The 20,500-nt window shown below is 34.0% G+C and overlaps 1 protein-coding gene across 6 annotated transcripts in view; it reads left to right on the top strand.

The window, feature by feature from the left end:
* LOC138431429 (lysine-specific demethylase 6A-like) overlaps window positions 1-20,500 on the top strand; it is a 168,922-nt gene that overhangs the window by 89,037 nt on the left and 59,385 nt on the right. For all 6 annotated transcript variants that reach the window (XM_069573578.1, XM_069573579.1, XM_069573575.1 and 3 more), the window contains exons 8-11: window positions 259-293; window positions 14,529-14,622; window positions 16,372-16,498; window positions 20,326-20,424. In XM_069573578.1, the coding sequence (XP_069429679.1) occupies window positions 259-293; window positions 14,529-14,622; window positions 16,372-16,498; window positions 20,326-20,424 (355 nt within the window). The remainder of the gene's footprint in view (window positions 1-258; window positions 294-14,528; window positions 14,623-16,371; window positions 16,499-20,325; window positions 20,425-20,500) is intronic.

Raw genomic sequence — 20,500 nt, 5'->3', positions numbered from 1 at the left:
TATACTTATTAACTATTGATGGTCTTTGTATATTTTGATATTTTCATAGAATTAAAAATAAATTAATTTTTTATTTAATGACGATTATATTTTCTTAGCACCCTCATGATTTTTTGTACATTAAAAACAAAAGTTACTCTTCTAAGTTGCAATCTATTTTTTTAACTTTTAATATTTCAAATTTTATAATACCTGTTTTCATTCATTATTGTAAATTCAGTTGTATTATAATTAATCCTTTTCCATGATCCTTTGTAGTTCAGTTTCATATTGCCCACTTGTATGAAACCCAGGTAAGTGTTTTAATTTATCAAAAACAAAAATAAAATCCTCAATCTATGTTTTAAGTGACATGAGTTATATAAAACAATTTTGTGTTTTACGCTTTCTTCTTTAAATGAAATAAATAGCAGTTAATTTAATTCAGTTTGGGATATATGCTCCTGAATATATTTAATTCATATACTCATTAAATGTGTTTGAAATTTTGCTTAGTGATAAAACCAAACAAGAAGCATGAAGGAATTAAAGGTTGTATTCAATATGTTTCCAGGTTTTGTAACAACTTTCAACTCACTGTGATTTTAAAAATTTCCAGAACACTCTTTTGCTTTCACTGCAAACTGTCATTTAATGTGATTTGCCTCTAAACTTCAGTCATCTGCATAATTTGAAATGACTTAAGACGTGTTCTATTATCCTGATGTTAATATGTATATTTTTCTAGAATATTTTTTAATATTTGAAATAAGTTTTTGTCTTAGAATAATTGCTTCTGGTTTTCTGTAATACTGAAGTGTCTTTGAAACATCGTACTTAGTAACACAAAGTATGGAAAAAATGGAAGTTTTAGTTACTCAGTTGTGTCCAACTGTTTGTGATTCCATGAACTGTCACCTGCCAGGCTCCCCTGTCCATGGGGTTCTCCAGGCAGAATTTTGGAATGCATGGCCATTTCCTTCTCCAGGGGATTTTCTCCATCCAAGGGTCGATCCCAGCTCTATTCATTGCAGGCAGATTCTTTACCACTGAGCCACTGGGGAAGCCCAACACAAAGTATGCCGCTGCTGTGTCGCTTCAGTTGTGTCCAACTCTGTACGACCCCATAGACAGCAGCCCACCAGGCTCCTCCATCCATGGGATTTTCCAGGCAAGAGTAATGGAGTGGGGTGCCATTGCCTTCTCCAATACAAAGTATAGTCACCCTTAATGTTAGTATCATTTCTTCTCTACAGGCTTTAAAAATTGTTTCACTTTAACTTTATAATATTTTGTATGTGACATATTTTGTTAGGTTGCTCAGTTAATAACTATACTATCATATAAATTTACAGTCTGTGATCTGAAAGCAGAAAGTTGCTAGCACACTACTACTACATAGTATATATAGTAAAACATTTTAGATTTGATTTCAGATGTGAGTTTCAGTGTAAAGTTAACAGCTTTTCTAGGAGGGAAAACACTGGATATATTGTGAACATTTGTGAGGTCTGAGCTTTTGTTTCTAGTGCAAATGTAAAATAATGGGTTGAGTATGTACTGTGCAAATTTATACCAAACAAGGAAAACTGCTTACATCTTTTTTTATGCATATTATAAATGAACATAGTAAGATAGTTTGAGATCATTTTAAGTGTCATGTTCCCAGACCCTGCTTATAGTAGCCATTATGGGGATCTTTAAAAAACTGACATCGGATTTCTGTACCCTATACATATTACCTTACCCCTTAAAAGCATACTCTAAGTTTCCATATTTTCTGAATTAGAATTGATAAACCCTAAAGGTTAGATAACCTTCTAATCTATAACTTCTATTTTATAATATATATGTTAAGGAAAGACAGCCTTCTATTATCTGTTTCTGATAAATCTGCCAATCTAAGTGTTTGTTTACTTTATAGCTTTTATTATTATTATTATTCCTTTTTTTCCCCCTTAACTCTTTGAAGTAGGGGAAGTGATTTTAGTTATAGTCTGTCTATGGTTGACCCAACAAATCTGCAGGTTTCTTACCACAGGACCTGAGTATACTCATGACCAACTCTACTTAGACTATTTTATGTAAGGTATCTTGAGCATTGTGCATTTTGGTGTCTTCCACAAAACCATAGTATTATGACTGTTTGACACTTCTAGATGTTAAATTTACCTTAGTTGCATTGCAGTTTTTGGTGAAGGGGGAAGTTTTAAGCCCCAGCAATCACTGAACTTATTAAACTTCCCATTTGAGTCTTTTTTTAAAGATTAATGTCAGAGTTAATTAAATTGAAGGTTAATTAGTCACTGTTCTTTGGAAATTTTAGCATATTTTTTTATTCTCTGAAGAGTTTGTATTAAAGAGCGTTATTATGTTTCTTAATATTTGAAAAATTTTAATGGCTAAGTCACTTGGGACTGGATTTTTCATGGTTAAAAGATTTGGTTATGGATACTTTTGAAAAGTATTTGTGATTACTTTTGGGAAGAGTTCTAGATTTTTATTTTGATTCAGCTGTATTTTGGGCAAGAAAATTTTTTCTGTTTCGTCTGAAGACTATTGGCTTAAATTGGCCCATAATATTTCCTTACAAGCTGTCAAGATCTGTGGTGAACACCTGCTGTTTTTTACTAATCAGTCTTGGCAACGTCTTTCAAATGTAATAACTTTTATATGCATTTATTATATGATTACTTTATGTTTTGTTAATTACTGTTCTTTTCTTATTCCTTACTTTGGATTTAATTTAGTCAATGTTATCTTTTATTAATTTTTAACATACATATATGATTGATTTCTAGTTTGAAAAACCATGTGAATTATTTTTTTGTTTTTCTAGAAGTTTACAATGTTATTCACTTGTTATTTCAGAATATTTTCTAATTTCATTTGTGATTTGTTGATTTCTTTGACCTATAGTTATATAATATGTTGACTAATGTAGACAGTAGTGGGTTTTCAGATTATACTTTCTATATTGATCGCCATCTTAAGTTTGTTGTTTACACCTTTATTATTTATTTCAGTTGGAATTTTTTTAGTTTGCTTTTAGACCATCATATCATCAGTCTTGGTTAATGATCCATGTTTTAATTAGAAATATGTCTTTTGTTTTTGGGCATACTGTGATAAGTTATGAAGACTTTAGATTTTCCTATATTTATGTTAACATTTTAATTTAGAAAGTTCATTAAACCAGTTCTTAAAGAAGTATGAATAATAGTACGAGATGGGATTTTGTATGTTTGTGTGCCTGATTTTCAGTGATGAATCTTTTTTTTTTTTGATGAATGTTTTCAATGAGTATAGAATTTATTTTCTTTCCTACTTTGAAATTTATGTTCCATTGTTGTCAGCCTTTATTTTTTCTTCAGGTCTTGTGATTACATTGTTGATTCTTAAAAGGTTATGTGCACTTTTACCTTGGTTTTTAGTTGTTGTTTTTTTTCTTTCTTTCTTCTTCTTCTTCTTTTTTTTTTTTTTGCTGATTACTTAAAATTTTTCTTTGTTTCCTGCGATTCTGGTACCATGATCATCTAATGCTTTATCATTTTCACGTAGGTGAAAATTATCATTTTCACGTAGGTGAAAATTATCATTTTTGTGAATTTTTGTATTTCTTGAATCTGTACTTTGTTGTCCTTTTATGTTATACTTGGAGATCACTTCTTCTAAAACTACTTTTATTCAGTTGTCTTTCATTCTTTAAGCACCTCGTGTTTACATTGTATGAATTTCATTGCCTTTTCTGTTTTTCTCTGTATTTTCTACCTTTTTGTCCTCTCCCTTTATCTATATTTTCTTCTGATTTATTTTTCAGATCATTAATCTTCTCATTTTCTGTATCAGATCTGTAGTTAAATCACCATTAAGTTCTTAATTTTTATTATTCCCTTTTTTCCTTAAAATTTCTGATGGATTTTCACATGGTTACTGATTGTAGGCTGAAGTTACCCATCATTTGGGCTGAAGTTATCCATCATTTATTTTCTTGAACATATTAAGTACTCATTATGTCAAAGTCAGTGTTTGCTACTTCTGATATCTGAAATTTATGTTGCTTTTGTTTCTGCTTAATTTTTCTCTCCGTTATCTTTACTTAATTATTTCCGTTTGTTTTGAATCATTTACTGAATGCCAGATTACATGCATGAAAATTTGCAGAGATCATTTTAACTTCTGAGCTTATTACAGTGTCTTATCGCTGGCACATTCTTAGATTGAGAACAGATCATCATAAATGAGGCAGTGGTGTGATCTCTAGGCTTCCCTAGTAGATCAGCTGTTAAAAGAATGTGCCTGCAATGCAGGAGAGCCGTTCTATTCCTGGGTTTGGAAGATCCCCTGGAGAGAGGCTAGGCTACCTACTCCAGTATCCAGGCTTCCCTGGTGGCTCAGACGGTAAAGAATCCACATGAAATGCAGAAGACGTGGGTTCAGTTTCTGGGTTGGGAAGATCTTCTGGAGCGGGGCGCAGCTACCTATTCCTGAGGAGTCACTATGGACAGAGGCGTCTGGAGGTTAAAGTCCAAGGGATTGAAAAGAGTTGGACATGACTGTGCACAGCACAGAACAGTATGATCTATAAATGGCTTCTTGTGTTACAAGGCCTTGTTTGATTTTGTTGTTCTTTAGTCACTAAGTTGTGTGCTGCTCTTTAAGATACCCTGAACTGTAGTCCACTAGGCTCCTCTGGCCGTGGGATTATTTCCCAGGCAAGAAGGCTGGAGTGGGTTGCCGTTTTCTTCTTCAGGGAATCTTCCCCGCCCATGGATTGAACCCTCATCTCCTACATTCACAGGTGGATTCTTCACCACTGAGCTACCTGGGAATCTCATTTCACTCTTTATCAATATTGTAGTAATTTTTGTGATTTACTCACGTACTTGGGATGTATTTGATGAGATACGTGTTTCCATGACAGTAGTAGTGTTGTGTGCTTCCCCATGCACTAAAGGGAAAGGTGGGTACTTTGTTATACTCTTCTTTGTTGTGTTTCTCTGTCCCTTTGTTGAATAAGTAGCCCTCCATGAGTTAGCTGGAGTACCTTCCTTTAAGTTTATGGTTAAATTTTGGGATATATTAGTATTTTTTAAAGGGGTAAATTTTTTAAATTCTTGTTTTTTGTTCTTAACTGTGTATTCATTAATTTATCTAATTTGTCACTTTTGATATGTCAGTAGTTCTAGGCCACCTATAAAAACAGAAACTTATTTTCTTATGGGAAAGGTGACAATAAACATGCAATGTAATGTATATTATGCAGAAAATAAAACCAGTCAATGAGATCAAGTACTTTACTGAGAGATATCAAAATAACTCAGGTGTCTAGCACCTAGAAAGAAGTTAAATAAAATATGGTACATTTTGTACTAACTAGTACAATCCATTTGTATATTAATGGAATGAAGAATATTTCTGTGTATCCTTTGGGAAAATATCATACATATTTTTAAGTGAATAGAGGAAGATAAAGCAATGTATAGACTATGCTGTAGTTTATTTGAGTATATGTCTGTTCTCACATGAAAAAAACTCAAAAGAAATTGTTAGACATCTTAACAAATGTTTATTTATTTACATGAAGATGATGGAAGTAGCATGTTTAAATAGAAAATAATACAGTTTGCGTCTCTAAACTTATAATGTTACATGCTGTACTGAGTCTATCAGTAACTACTCTTGTGGTTGGACTTAACGTTCTTGTACTTCCTATGATCACAGATTTCTCTTTAGGCACACAGTGAGATCATAAGAAGATAGAAAAAACCTGAGTACTACTTCTATTGGAATTGATGAAAAAATTCAAAAATTCAGTTTGTTTTGGTACATTTAAAACTGTATCACCAGAAAATTAAAGCTCGGGAAGAGAAAAACAAGTGGCGCAAAAGATAAATTGTCTGAATCAACTATAATCTCTACTACAGTAGCTGGGAGTGGGGCATACATACAGTCTCGTTCTTTATCTAGTCACATAATTGGCAATGTATTTATTCAGATTAGCTAGCTATACTCTGGGTATGTCACGCTAGTTGAAGCTCACATCAGGCACGTGTATTGTAAGAAAGAAAAATCAGTTGTAAGGCCTTATAGTTGTGCAGATTTTAGAACCCATGGTTTTATTTTAACATCTATGTTAAGAGAAGGAAGTTTTAAAAATGTAAAAGTTAGTAGTAAAGTTACAGAAACACCGTTTATGGTTAAGGTAACTGAAGTCAGCTGTTTATTTCTATGAACTGGTTTAAGAAGAGGGAGCAACAGAAAAATCTTCAAATGAGTAAAGGACAGGATAAAACACTTAGATTGTTCAGTAGTTTATTAAGACTTTAAGTGGGGAAGGGGGTTGAAGGGAAACAGGCAGTTCTATAAATTAGAAGATATTTAAGAGACATAACCAATTTCACTTTTGATATGATATATAGCTAGAAACTTCAAAGATTAAAAGAAAGCCAAGATATTGGACACCCTTCTCCTCAATTTTGTGACATTTATTTCCTGTTGATGGTTATTAGTCTTGCTAACAAATTTTTTTGTTATTTATAAAATTGACTGTTAAGGTTATATATAGTCATACCTCCTAATAATTATAATACTGTTTTTTTTCTTGCCTACCTAAGATTCACATCAATGCCTTTTTTATCATTTTAAAGATGTTAGCAGAATATTTGGTATTACCTCTTTTGGTTTTGATTACATTGTCTCTTATAAGTAAGAAGATCTCATTATTCCTCTTTCACATAGTCCTATTATATTTTTCTTTTTATGTGCTACCATTAATGAGCTTGATAATTCTTTAATTATTGGCTAATGAAACAAAACCTTGATTCTTCAAAAAATTAAATTTCTTTGTTGTCCGGTGGTCTACTTTGGCTGCAGTTTTGAGGTCACAGTTTTGATGCACGGGCGAGTAAGATACCACAATGATGTAGTGCTGCCAAAAAATTGGAAAAATTATTAAATTTTTTTCATATGCATGTTAAGAGGGAGAAGTGCAAAAGTGTACAAAAGTAGGATAATATATATACTGTTTAAAAAGTATTTTAGCAAAATAAATGACAATCATTTATACCAAAAGAAGTTTTAGTGTACAGATGAAATAATTTCCTTTCAAAATAATGTTACCCTAGTTTTATTCAAAAAGTTAACACTTGACGAGATGAGTTACTATCCCAGTATTGGTCATGGAGATCAAAATTTAAGAAATATAAAACATTTAATGAAAGCTGCATGGACTAAGAGGTCACATTACTGGATGATTCTAAGTAGCCTCTAAAGAGTTTAAGAAACAAAAATTTTTGAACTTTTTACATTTCTACAATATCTTTCCTTTTTGATTAGTTTTACTGTAGAATAAAAAGACATGAACGTGTACATTGTAAAGTTCCTTTCTTGTGTCCTAAGTGACCAGTTCATCTTGCAGTCAGATACCAGTGCATATAATTCTGAATATTCTTGCAGGAAGAATACTCTTCAGCTGTTGTTATTGACAGCAGTCGCTGTCTGTGTCTGACTCTTTGTGACCTCATAGACTTAGCACACCAGACTTAACCTGTCCTTTACCATTTCTTGGAGCTTGCTCAAACTTGGATCCGTTGAATCAGGGATACCAACCATCTAACCATTTCATCCTCTGTGGTTCCCTTCTGCATTCAGGATCTCCCAGCATCAGGGTCTGTGTCTGTCTAGCCTGTGTCTTTTGTGAACAGTGTACTGGAATTGGCTATTCTACATTGTGCCAACTGACATTGATTGCACAATTAATATATTTAAGGTAATTACTCTGATAATGGACGGCTTACCTCTATCCTTTTGTTGTTTGTTTTCTCATATTATATAGAGCAGTATTTCCTAACCTTTTTGGCACGAGAAGTTTCATGGAAGACAAATTTCCACAGACAGATGGCTTGTGGGTGCAGTGGGGTTTCAGGATGATTCAGATGTGTTACGTGTGTTGAGTTCTTCAAGCAGGAGGCAGATGGGAGTGATGGAAAACAGCTGTAAATATAGTTGGAGATTAGCTGGTTTGTCCACTACTCAGCCTGGATCTTAACAGATTGTGAACCAAAACAGATCTGGGTGTTGAGGATACTCGTCTTCGAGTTCTTATATTCCTCATTTCCTTAGGCTTTATTTAACATTCTGAATTTTCAGCAGTCTAGTTAAAGTAACAAAACCATGGCTTCAATAGCAAATATTTTTCTTGTCTATTGATTTATTCTCTACTCTCACTCATTGTTGTTACTGTCACAAATTACATATTTAGACTCCATACCTGTGAAGACTCAGCACGGAGAAAAAGCAAAACAAACAAAACATTAAAGGAGACCTGATTTCTTTACTCCGGGAGTTGGTGATGGACAGGGACACCTGCTGTGCTGCGGTTCATGGGGTTGCAAAGAATGGGACACGACTGAGCAGCTGAACTGAACTGAACTGATTTCTTTTAGAGGGGGCTTCCCAGCTTGCACTATTGCTCAAGAACTTGCCTGCTAATGCAGGAGACAAAAGAGATGTGGGTTTCCTCCCTGCTTTAGGAAGATCCCCTGGAGGAGGTCATGGCAACCCACTCCAGTATTCTTGCCTGGAGAATCCCCTGAGCAGGGGAGCCTGGTGAGCTACATACAGTCCATGGGGTTGCAAAGACTTGCCACAATGGAGATGGCTTAACATGCATCCAGCATGCATGCACACACCCACTGACAAACATGTATTCTTTTTTTGTTGGTACTTTATGTAGAAACCAGAAGATTACTTGTAAATCAAAAATAACAGTAGTACTGACTCTTAAGTGTACCTGGTAGGTTAATTATATCAGTTTGCTTTATTTCTTGATATAACTTCAGATTACTGTCTTTTTCTTTCAGTCTGAATGACTCCTTTTATCAATTTTTTTATAGGGGAGCTCTTTCACTGGATATTTTCTTGAGTAATTCTGGTTATTTTTCTTAATATTAACATTTTGAGTAAGCTTACAGAGTTTGAAGTAGACTACTGAAAACAAAAATCTTCCTAGTCAGACTCATCTTTTAGTTCTCAAGCCAGTAACCTCAAAAGAACACTCATATTAATATCCCTAAATCTTTTCAAAATTCACTGATTTTCATGTTGAAGATAAGAATATATCCATACATTTAAAACTTGTCTCTGGAAAGAATCATGTTATATTAGCTGTAAGTCTTACTTCTGTGGATTACTTTTTAAGTGTAGAGTTTGCTGTATTTGCACTGTGTATAGATCAGTGTTGCATTATTTGGAATCTTTCATCACTCTTAGTGGAAAATGTTTCACCATTAAGCAGTAACCACTCAGTCTCCTCTAACCCAATCCCTGGTAGCCTCTGTTCTGCTCTCTGTCTCTGTATATGTGTCTTGTAGATATGTCATATGAATAGATTGGTATAGCTTTTGTCTTTTTTAATTACTTATTTCACTTAGCATAGTATCATCTAGGTTCTTCTGTGTTGTAACATGTATCAGATTTTATTTGAAAGCTGATTAACCTTGCCCTGTTTGTGCAGTCAGCCCTCAGTGCTTGTGTGTTTTGCATATTTGTATTCAGCCAACTTCAGATCAAAAATACATTAGAAAAATAATTCCAGAAAGTTTGGAAAAACAAAACTTGAACTTGTTACATTCTTGGTACTATTTTTGAGCATTGAAGTAGGTATTAGGTATTATGAACAATTTAGAGATGAATAAACCAAGTGGAAGGATGTGTATAGGTTATATGCAATAATAGCTCCATTTTATATAAGGGACTTGAAATCCAAAAAGGGTCTGGAACTAATTCTTGTAGATACCAGAAATAAGTATTATGTTCAGTTCAGTCGTTCAGTCATGTCCGACTCCTTGTGACCCCATGAACCACAGCACACCAGGCCTCCCTGTCCATCACCAACTCCCAGAGTCCACCCAAACCTGTGTCCATTGAGTCGGTGATGCCATCCAACTATCTCATCCTCTTCTCCTCCTGCCTTCAATCTTTCCCAGCATCAGGGTCTTTTCAAATGAGTCAGCTGTTCGCATCAGGTGACCAAAGTATTGGAGTTTCAGCTTCAATATCAGTCCAACTGATGAACACCCAGGACTGATCTCCTTTAGGATGGACTGGTTGGATCTCCTTGTAGTCCAGGGGGCTCTCAAGAATCTTCTCCAACACCACAGTCCAAAAGCATCAATTCTTCAGTGCTCAGCTTTCTTTATATTCCCAACTGTGACATCCATACATGACCACTGGAAAAACCATAGCCTTGGCTAGACGGACCTTTGTCAGCAAAGTAATATCTCTGCTTTTGAATATGCTGTCTTGGTTGGTCATAACTTTCCTTCCAATGAGTGAGTGTCTTTTAATTTCATGGCTGCAGTCACCATCTGCAGTGATGTTGGAGCCCCCAAAAATAAAGTGTGACATTGTTTCCCCATCTGTTTCCCGTGAAGTGATGGGACCAGATGCCATGATCTTAGTTTTCTGAATGTTGAACTTTAAGCCAACTCTTTCACTCTCCTCTTTGACTTTCATCAAGAGGCTTTTTAGTTCCTCTTCACTTTCTGCCGTAAGGGTGGTATCATCTACATATCTGAGGTTATTGATATTTTCCCCAGCAATCTTGATTCCAGCTTGTGCTTCTTCCAGGCCAGCATTTCTCATGATGTATTCTGCATATAAGTTAAATAAGCAAGGTGACAATATGCAGCCTTGACTTAGTCCTTTTCCTATTTGGAACCAGTCTGTTGTTCCATGTCCAGTTCTAACTGTTGCTTCCTGACCTTCACACAGGTTTCTCAAGAGGCAGGTCAGGTGGTATTCCCATCTCTTTCAGAATTCTCCACAGTTTATTGTGATCCACACAGAGGCTTTGGCATAGTCAATAAAGCAGAAATTGAAGCATCTCTATACTAGCATGTCAGATGAGTGCAGTTATGTGGTAGTTTGAGCATTCTTCGGCATTATCTTTCTTTGGGATTGGAATGAAAACTGACCTTTTCCAGTCCTGTGGCCACTGCTGAGTTTTCCAAATTTGCTGACATATTGAGTGCAGCACTTTCACAGCATCATCTTTCAGGATCTGAAACAGCTCAACTGGAATTCCATTACCTCCACTAGCTTTGTTCATAGTAATGCTTCCGAAGTATTAGGTTAATTATACGTATTATATTAATATATGTATGCCACATTTTGTTTCTGTTATTTGTGAGAAAATAATTTGAATTATTTCTGAAACTTTGTAATGATGAATGAAAAAATAAAGACATAGTCTATGATGAAGAAGACTGTAGATTTTAATCCAAGATATATTAAGTTTTTAAATTTTTGTTCATTTCTAGTTCTCTAATTGTTTGAGGTCTTTTGAAATTCCCTGCATATGAACTTTAGGATCACTTTTAAAATATCTGCAAATTACAGCAGGGTTTTAATAGAGATATTGAATCCTTAAATTGCCTCAGGAAGTGTTGTTATCTTAATATAGAAACACCTTAGAAATATTTTCATTTCAATTTCAAAGCAGTGCAAAGAAGCAAGTATTGCACCAAAGCAAGTGCATGGGTTTTTTGGTTTCCCAGTGCATATGAAGGTTATGTTTACCCTATATTATCATCTATTAAAAGTGCATTATGTCTTTAAAAATGTTTTATACTTTATATAAGACATATCTACTGCTTTTATCAAAAAACATAAGAAAGCAAGTATTGTTAAGAAAATGAAATTACTTCCCATACTATTGGTGGGAAGGCAGAGGGGTATAGCATGTACAGAAAAACAGTGTGAAGAGGCCTCAAAAATTAAAAATAGTATCATAGAATCTAATTTTTTTTAAAGTATCATAGGAGCCATTATTCAGACTTCTGAGTGTTTATTCAAAACAAGTTTAAATTCAAGATTTCAGAGATATTAGTTTTCGTATATTCACTGCAGCACTACTAACAAAAGCTAGTATGTGAAAATAATCATAATGGATGAATGGATAAAGAAAATTAAGTCTTTTACATATTTGGCACATTTTAAGTTGATTTTCTTCTTAGTGGTACAGTAAGTTGACTTGTTACCTTAATTTCCTTTTTGAATTATCCTCTGTTAATATATCAAAATACAGTTGATTTTTTTCTCCAGTTTATTTGTATATAATTGGTAAGTAACATTGTGCTAGTTTAAGGTATACAACATTATTAGTATATATTGTGGAATCATTTCCGTGTGTAATTAGCATCATAGTTGTTTGTCAAACTTTTTTATTCCTGTTAACATTTCAAAAATACATCACAAACATTTTTATTACATACATCAAAAAACTTTTTCAGGCACTCACTAAAGTCTTTCTCAAAATTGCTTATATATTTCAGTTGGCACAGATGGATGTTTCCACGTGTAACAGTAACATTAAATAAAACTATTATTGCAAGAATGGAACTTTTTAAAAAATTAAACACTGATGAATTAAATGATTTTTTCTTGAAGTAAAAGATGAATGTCCTATTAAGTGTATTTGGAGAGGGAAATGGCAACCCACTCCAGTATTCATGCCTGTAGAATACCCATGGATAGAGGACCATGGCAGGCTACACCCCTTGGGGTCGCAAGAGTCGGACATGACTTAGTGACTAAACACTACCTCCACCTGTTAAGTTTATTAAGTTTCAGAATTTAAAAAAATCAGTGTTTGTGATATTTGTGAGTGAAAGATCTGCTACAGATGTATATGTTTGTGTTGCATTGGTAACAACAATTCCTACATATTGTTATACTGCCATTTCTATAGGAAGTATACATTGCTTTTCCTGCTGTGTATTAATACTTTCATGTTCTGCTATAATTACACACTCCACAGGCTAACATACGTGATCCTTATAGTGTCCTCCTCTGATTGCTATCAGCTTGGTTCAACTGATTTTTTCTTGTTAATTTTGTATCCTGCCTAATTTATTAATTGTATGTTTATGCTTGGCAACTGTGTATCCTTGTTTGTGGGCTGCTTTCTGAATGTTGGTTTGCTGTCTGTGTTAAACCTATGGCATTCTTATGTGTATGTGTGTATATGAGAGATAAAAAGTGTAGAGTTTTCTTTTCTTCCTTCTTTGCTTGTCTCATTTAGTTTAGAGTAAAAACTGTTTTTAGCCCCAATTTATACATTTAATTGTTCTGTTTACTTAATACGGTGTCCTTGGGACTTCCCTGATGGGCCAGTGATTAAGAATCCACCTTGCAATGCAAGAGACACTGGTTATATTTGGTCAGGGAACAGGAGACTGAGGTTCCCTATGGGGAACCTCCCTATGCCATGGAGTAACCAAGTCTTTGTGCCACAACTAGTGAATCCCATGAACAGCAAAAGATCTTGTATGATGCAACAAAGATCCCATGTGCCACAACTAATACCTAGCGCAGCCAAATAAATAAATACTTGAAAAATAGAAATATTGTTTAATAAAATATGTCTTTGAAATGACTTCACCATCTTTTTCTTTTTTGTTTAAGATTGTAAAAATGTCTATCGGGCTTTTCCACGTATGTTTTAAGGACACCATACTTTGGGTTTTCTTTTATTATCATTTTCTGTTGTTTTGGAAGGGTTGAGTTAAACATCACAGTGTCGATAAAAGATTTTAGTCTTACAGTAATTTTTGAAGGAGAACTGTGGGCAGTGGTCTCATTTGTAAATTTGCTTGTACCTTCAATATGAATATTGTTTATCATGTCTATGGAAAGTTATATTGTGAATACCTCATTGCTTATAAATATTTTCCAAGGACATTTTCTATTAAAGCAGTATTCTTTAAAATGCAAATTAAATTTACTACTTTTCCTCTTAGACTTTGTAAAGGATAGTAGTAGCACTAATTGTATTTGCTTAATAAAATGTGCATATCATTGAAACTCTTTCCAGGTCAATTATCCATCAGCTTGTAGGATAGTTCTACAGCTTTGTGAATGTTATTAAGTAATGTCTAAAGGTGATTTTTTTTTTCCCCCATAAGTTGTGGGAAACAGCAAATGTTACAATTACCATATTTTACTGATACTATATTAGATTGAAGTGTAGTTTTACTAGCTGTTATTTTGAAAGTTGGTGATACAGAGTTAAATATTCAGTTAATGAAGTAGACCTCTTATTTTCATAATGGAAACTTTAAAAATATTATTGTCTGAATCATATACTGCTTAATTTTATGATGTATGTAACATATATATGAGTGTTTATTCCAGTTTATTAGTTGAAACATTAATTCTATGCTTAAAGGCTTTTTTAGGTGAAGTATAGTTGATGTTATATATGGAATATATGCAACATAGATATTCCAGTTTTTAAAGATTTCATTGCATTTTAATTTATTGTAAAATATCAACTAAATTCCCTATGTGTATAATACATCCTTGTACTTACCCCTTTTGTACACAATAGTTTGTCCCTCCTAACCCATTTAATTCATCTATTTTGCCCCTCCTCTATTCCCTCTCCCAAGTAGTAACCACTAGTTTGTGTTCTATATCTGTGTTAACTTTTTTTTGTTTCAGTAATGATGTATCTTTTTTTCTGAATATCTTCTGCTCTTTAGAGAATGTATCATTCTGCGAAGGAAGCTTATGAACAGCTTTTACAGACAGAAAACCTACCTGCACAAGTAAAAGCGACTGTTTTACAACAGTTAGGTACATAAAAGTTTACTTTTTATTACATAATGCTTTATTATTAAAACTTTGGTGGGCTTGGGTAGGAACAGTTTTAATTCTTCTGCTTAAAAATAACTTTTCACTAAACTCCTGTGTTTTAGAATTAATTGTGATGTGTATTGAGATTGTATTTTAAGTGAGTATTTTATATTGTAAATATTCCTGTTGTAAATGTACTTCTCTCCTTTTTTTTTTTTTTTTGGTCAAGAGTTAATGTGTTTATTCCTTATTTGCTAGTATAATCATTCAATTGTGTCTGACTCAGTGACCCCATAGTTTCTGGTCAAGAGTTAATATATTTATTCCTTATTTGCTTGTTTTAATCATTCAACTGTGTCTGACTCAGTGACCCCGTAGTTTGTAGTTGTAGCCTGCCAGACTTCTTTGTCGATGGGATTTACCAGGCAAAATTCTGGAGTGGGTTGCCATTTCCTCCACGGAATCTTGCTGACGCATCTAGCATATTTCATCTCATAATTTACATTCAGTGGTCCAGTCCACTCCTTTTAAGTTCTCAACATTCTTCTTTAGTAATTGGCCTCTAGAAGAGGTTTGAGCATTTCCTCTGTGCTTATTATAAGCACTCTGTGAAGTTAAATGAGTTAAAATAATTCAAATGGTAGTTACATGCTGTGAGCTTGTTTTCATAGGGTGTTTTATTATGTGGCATAATGGAACTGTGTCACCTAAAAATGAAAGAATATTTTATTTATTTTCTGTAGCTACTTGTTACATTCTTATGTTTAAAAAGCAAAAGTTTGGTGCTCAGAAATAATGTAATTTATTACTACTACTTTATTGATAGTAAGAATACTCTGCAGTAATTCATTTTGTTAGTTATTTATCATATATATATTTAATGTTTAGATTTGGTTTTTAAAATTTGCTTTTTGTTTCAGTATTTGGTTTTGAGCAAATAGTTTCTAAATTTTAATTAACTTGTGATAATGTATTTTTGAAATGGCAGTATTTTGCCTATAATGTCAAAAGCAATTAGTCATACTTCTGCCTAGGTTGTATATACTTTTGCAAAGGTAATTTTATAACTTGACTGACAGTTAAAGCACTATATTTCCATTTGTGTTAAGTGTTTAACATTTTTTTCATGGTCCAATCTTTCCATTGTCTTTGCTGCTATAACTCTTCTACTTTTTCATTATTCAAATGCTGTATCGCTTTTATCTGTTTTGGAACCAATTTTTTATATATATATTCATATAGCTTTGGAAATATTTTGTTTTTGATGATATGTTTGGGATTCTTCGAAAATAATTAATGCAAGTAAACTGTAGGATCTTTGGTAAGGTTTTCTTTTTAATAATTTATCTTTGAATATTTTTAGTTTCATTTATTACTGAGAGATAAACATGGACTTACTAGATTGTTTTCAAAATATTTCAACCTTTGAAGAATACGTAAATTAATCCTCTTTATACTTTTTGGCTTATAAATCAATATTTTATTTTCCAAATTAAATTTAGAAAAGGAGTATCTGTGTGTGACTTCTCTGTAGTGCCCTAGATGTTTTAAGTTTCCTTCTGTTGATTATATCCCTTTTAGTAAAATGGATTTTCCTGTAGCTACCTTTGATAGTTCAAAATTTAGGAAAGTTTGATTCAAGATAAGTAAATAAATATACAAGAAGGGTATTTGTGTGCTTCATGATTTTCTTGAGGCTAGAAGAGTGGTTGAATCATGGGTAAATGGCTTCCACTTGATTAATTATAGGATGGATGCATCATAACGTGGATCTATTAGGAGACCAAGCCACCAAGGAAAGCTGTGCTATTCAGTATCTCCAAAAGTCATTGGAGGCAGATCCTAATTCTGGCCAGTCTTGGTATTTCCTTGGCAGGTGAGACCAGACTCTTGGGTTGTGCTATGTAGAGGTGGTTTATAATCTAAAATGTTAATGTAATCTATAATACCCTTAGTGGCAGTTTATTTTAAAAACATTGTAACAGATTTTTGGAAGGTAAATTTGATCATTTCAGATCATTCTGAATTAGGTGCTTTTACTGAAGAATTCTTATTCTGCTTATTAGATTTCATTTCACGTTGTCTTGTGACTTGAATTACTTAGGAGTTTTAAAGAATTTTGTCATATGCTAATTGAGGTATTGTTTTTCTGTTCAGTATTTAAAGTGTTTCCTCTATCATTTTTATCATTTTTAAAATGTATTTATTTAACAGAGAATTCATTTTATTCTATGTGATGATTGTGTCTAGCATATTAAAAAGTCTAAACCGTGTGAAGTTGGAATTTTCCACTGATTAATGAATGGATTGTTTATTAGATATATCAGTACCTTTTTTCAATGTTATAAATTTAACTTTAATTGTCTTACTTGGTTTGACTGTAAATTTTGCCCCTTTCTTATTGACATTGAGTTTGTTTATTTCTGTAAAGGTTAATTCACATTTAGGTTTTGTGTTAATATTAGCTTTTAGTGGCTTTTTCTTTTAAAAAGGAAGTATACTTATATTTAGATTATTATTAAAATAATTTCTTTTTTAAAAATTTCATTTTTGATTAATTTTGTTTAATAAAGTTAGCTACTTTCCTTATAGAGTTTTTCTAATCTCCTCTAGGTTTGTAAAAGTCTAGTTTGAATTCCTTTTAGTGTTTTCTCCTCTGCTAAAGATCCTACGGGATAAGCTGAATCTTTCTTATCTTCCATTTCCATTTGTTGTTACCAGTCAAGCATTTAGTAAATGAAATAAATGAACTAAGTAGTTTTTGCTTTTGGAGCTAATATAATTTTTACCTTTGTGCAAAATTTATTATAATGGGGTGATTTTAAAAGACAATTATCTTTAGAAAGAGGAGAGTGTGACACATAATATTAGGTTTTTTTATTAGCACTCCTACTAATTTAGATTTTTAAAAGAATATGACAAAGGATATTTTTTTCCTTTTGATCCAAGATAAAAATCTGTAGCATAATGTCATTTACATTGTATGTGACTCTTTAGTATAAGGGATCCTTTTGTTGTTTCTGTTTAATCACAGCCATGTACAATACATGTAAAAAAATATGTTTAAAATCTTCATTTTAGTAAAGATATAATTTCCCATCTCTTTGGGAAAAGCAGGATACTACAGAGGAATTAATTGAGGTTATCTGAATTTAAAACAATATATGTTCTGCTTTTTAATATTTTTCCTACCAATATGGACCCCCAGTCTAGATTTCTCAATTACATAATAGTTCTTCTGGGCCAAAGATGATCATTTTATACAGCATTTATTTATTTTTAAAAGAATATTTATTTATTTGGTTGTCAAGGGTCTTAGTTGCAGCATGTGGGACCTATTTCTCTGACTTGAGGCCAAACCCAGGCCTCCTGCATTGGCAGCACAGGATGTTGTTCGCCACCGAAGCACCAGGAAAGTCCTGCTGCTGCTGCTGCTAAGTTGCTTCAGTCGTGTCCAACTCTGTGCAGCCCCATAGGTGGCAGCCCACCAGGCTGCCCCGTCCTTGGGATTCTCCAGGCAAGAACGCTGGAGTGGATTGCCATTTCCTTCGCCAGTGCATGAAAGTGAAAAGTGAAAGGGAAGTTGCTCAGTGTGTCCAATTCTTAGCGACCCCATGGACTGCAGCCTACCAGGCTCCTCCATCCATGGAATTTGCCAGGCAAGAGTACTGGAGTGGAGTGCCATTGCCTTCTCCAAGGAAAGTCCCTAGACAGCATTTATTTTTAATGTTAGTTTTTTCCCATAATTTTGTTTCTTTTCCCTTCTGCCTTTGGATATGCTGCCTCTAATTGACTTTACTAATAGAAAACAGAGTCACATTTCTGACAAATGATGTTTTAAAGCTTATTGAAGGACTTCCTGGTGCTCCAGTAGTAATCTGCTTGCCAGTACAGGTTACATGGTTTTGATCCCTGGTCTGGGATAATCTCACATACCATGGAACAACTAAACTAAGCCTATACACTGCAGCTAGTGAGCTCACTCACCCTGGAGCCCAGATACCACAACTAGAGAGTGACCATCAGTTCAGTTCACTTCAGTTGCTCAGTCGTGTCCAGCTCTTTGCAACCCCATGAACCGCAGCACGCCAGGCCTCCCTGTCCATCACCAACTCTCGGAGTTCAGAGAGTGACCATGCTGCTGCTAAGTCGCTTCAGTCGTGTCCGACTCTGTGCGACCCCATAGACGGCAGCCCACCACGCTCCCCTGTCCCTGGGATTCTCCAGGCAAGAACACTGCAGTAGGTTGCCATTTCCTTCTCTAATGCATAAAACTGAAAAGTGAAAGGGAAGTCACTGAGTTGGGTCCAACTCTCAGTGACCCAATGGACTGCATGCAGCCTACTAGGCTCCTCCATCCATGGAATTTTCCCGGCAAGAGTACCGGAGTGGGGTGCCATTGCCTTCTCTTGAGAGAGTAACCGTAGGCAGAAGGAAACCCAGTGTAACCATAGTTAGTTAGATGAAAAAAACTTACTGAAGCTCTGAATGAGGATTTCAATGTCTGTAAAATTTATAGAGATTTGATGATCCTAGTATTTTAAAAAAGGTGTTACCTCTGTGTCCAAGGCTTTATTTTATATTATTACTGTTTCTTGAGTGAGATGTGTGTGTTAAATTGAGATAGGGATGTTGCAGTACAGTAGTAACACTGGTAATGAAAGTGTTAAGAGTCTGCCACACGCAGAAAACTGAAAAAATTAGGAATGATCAGACAGCAGCTTATTTTACCGTTTCATGTTGCAAGTAGGGGACATGAATTCAAGGAAGTAGTTTTCTCAAGGTAACATAATAATTCATGTAGCAGAAAGAGCTAAAACCCAGCTTTACTTAGTGCTTCAGTTCTCTTAACATTAAGTGAAGCAGGAGATACATACAGCATTTGTCTGGTCATTAAAATACTCTTTCGTTAAAAAAATTTTTGTCTGTTAATATTCATACTGTCTCTAATGTCTATCCTTGTTTGCATTATTGTTCCTGTTTTAATTCTGCCTCAAGACTCTAAGGTTGTATGCATTCTTTGAAATTGCTGTCTCTGTCTCTTTTACTGCCCTTTCTGATGTTTGTCAGCCCACAAATCAGCCGTTCTTTAGGCATTTTTGTACCCTTTTTTGTGTTTATTTTAATATTAACTGTATCTCAGTTTTATGTTGTTCATAAGTTAAGAAATGTTTGTCATTGTTATCTTTAAGTTCAGGAAGAAAAATTTGGATGTACTGATTGAGGTCACTATCAACATTTAATTTCTCTGTTACTTAGCTCTTATATTCTTGGAACATAAGAAGCTTGAGTTTAAAGTACGTATAAAAGAGCTCTGTATTAAAGTTTCTTCTCCTGCTGCTGCTAAGTCACTTCAGTCATGTCCAACTCTGTGTTACCCCATAGACGGCAGCCTACCAGGCTCCCCCATCCTTGCGATTCTCCAGGCAAGAACACTGGAGTGGGTTGCCATTTCTGGCTGTAATGGTTTGAAAAGAATACGTTACATAACATTTGCTTGCAATCATAAGACAGAAAGTTAATTTAATAGCAGTATAATGTACATTAAAATCACTATGTATAAGCACATATCTTGATTAACAAGTATTTTCCCTTTCCATATACATCATTTTGACAAGGTAATAAAGTTATTTAAGTGTTTGTGGAAATATAAATCCATTTAAACTGTATATCTCTGTCTACCTTGTTCATTCCCTCTTTCAGGTGCTATTCAAGTATCGGAAAGGTTCAGGATGCTTTTATATCTTATAGGCAGTCTATTGATAAATCAGAAGCAAGTGCAGATACCTGGTGTTCAATAGGGTAAGGCTTGTGTGTGTTAAGTTTATAATGCTTTAATTGATGTCCCTGTTTATTGAACTTCATCTGTATGCATGTA

The sequence above is a fragment of the Ovis canadensis genome, chromosome Y (assembly GCF_042477335.2).
Source record: "Ovis canadensis isolate MfBH-ARS-UI-01 breed Bighorn chromosome Y, ARS-UI_OviCan_v2, whole genome shotgun sequence".
Lineage (NCBI taxonomy): Eukaryota > Metazoa > Chordata > Mammalia > Artiodactyla > Bovidae > Ovis > Ovis canadensis.
Note: the sequence above shows the minus strand (reverse complement) of the source record. Positions and strands in the feature narration are given on the sequence as shown.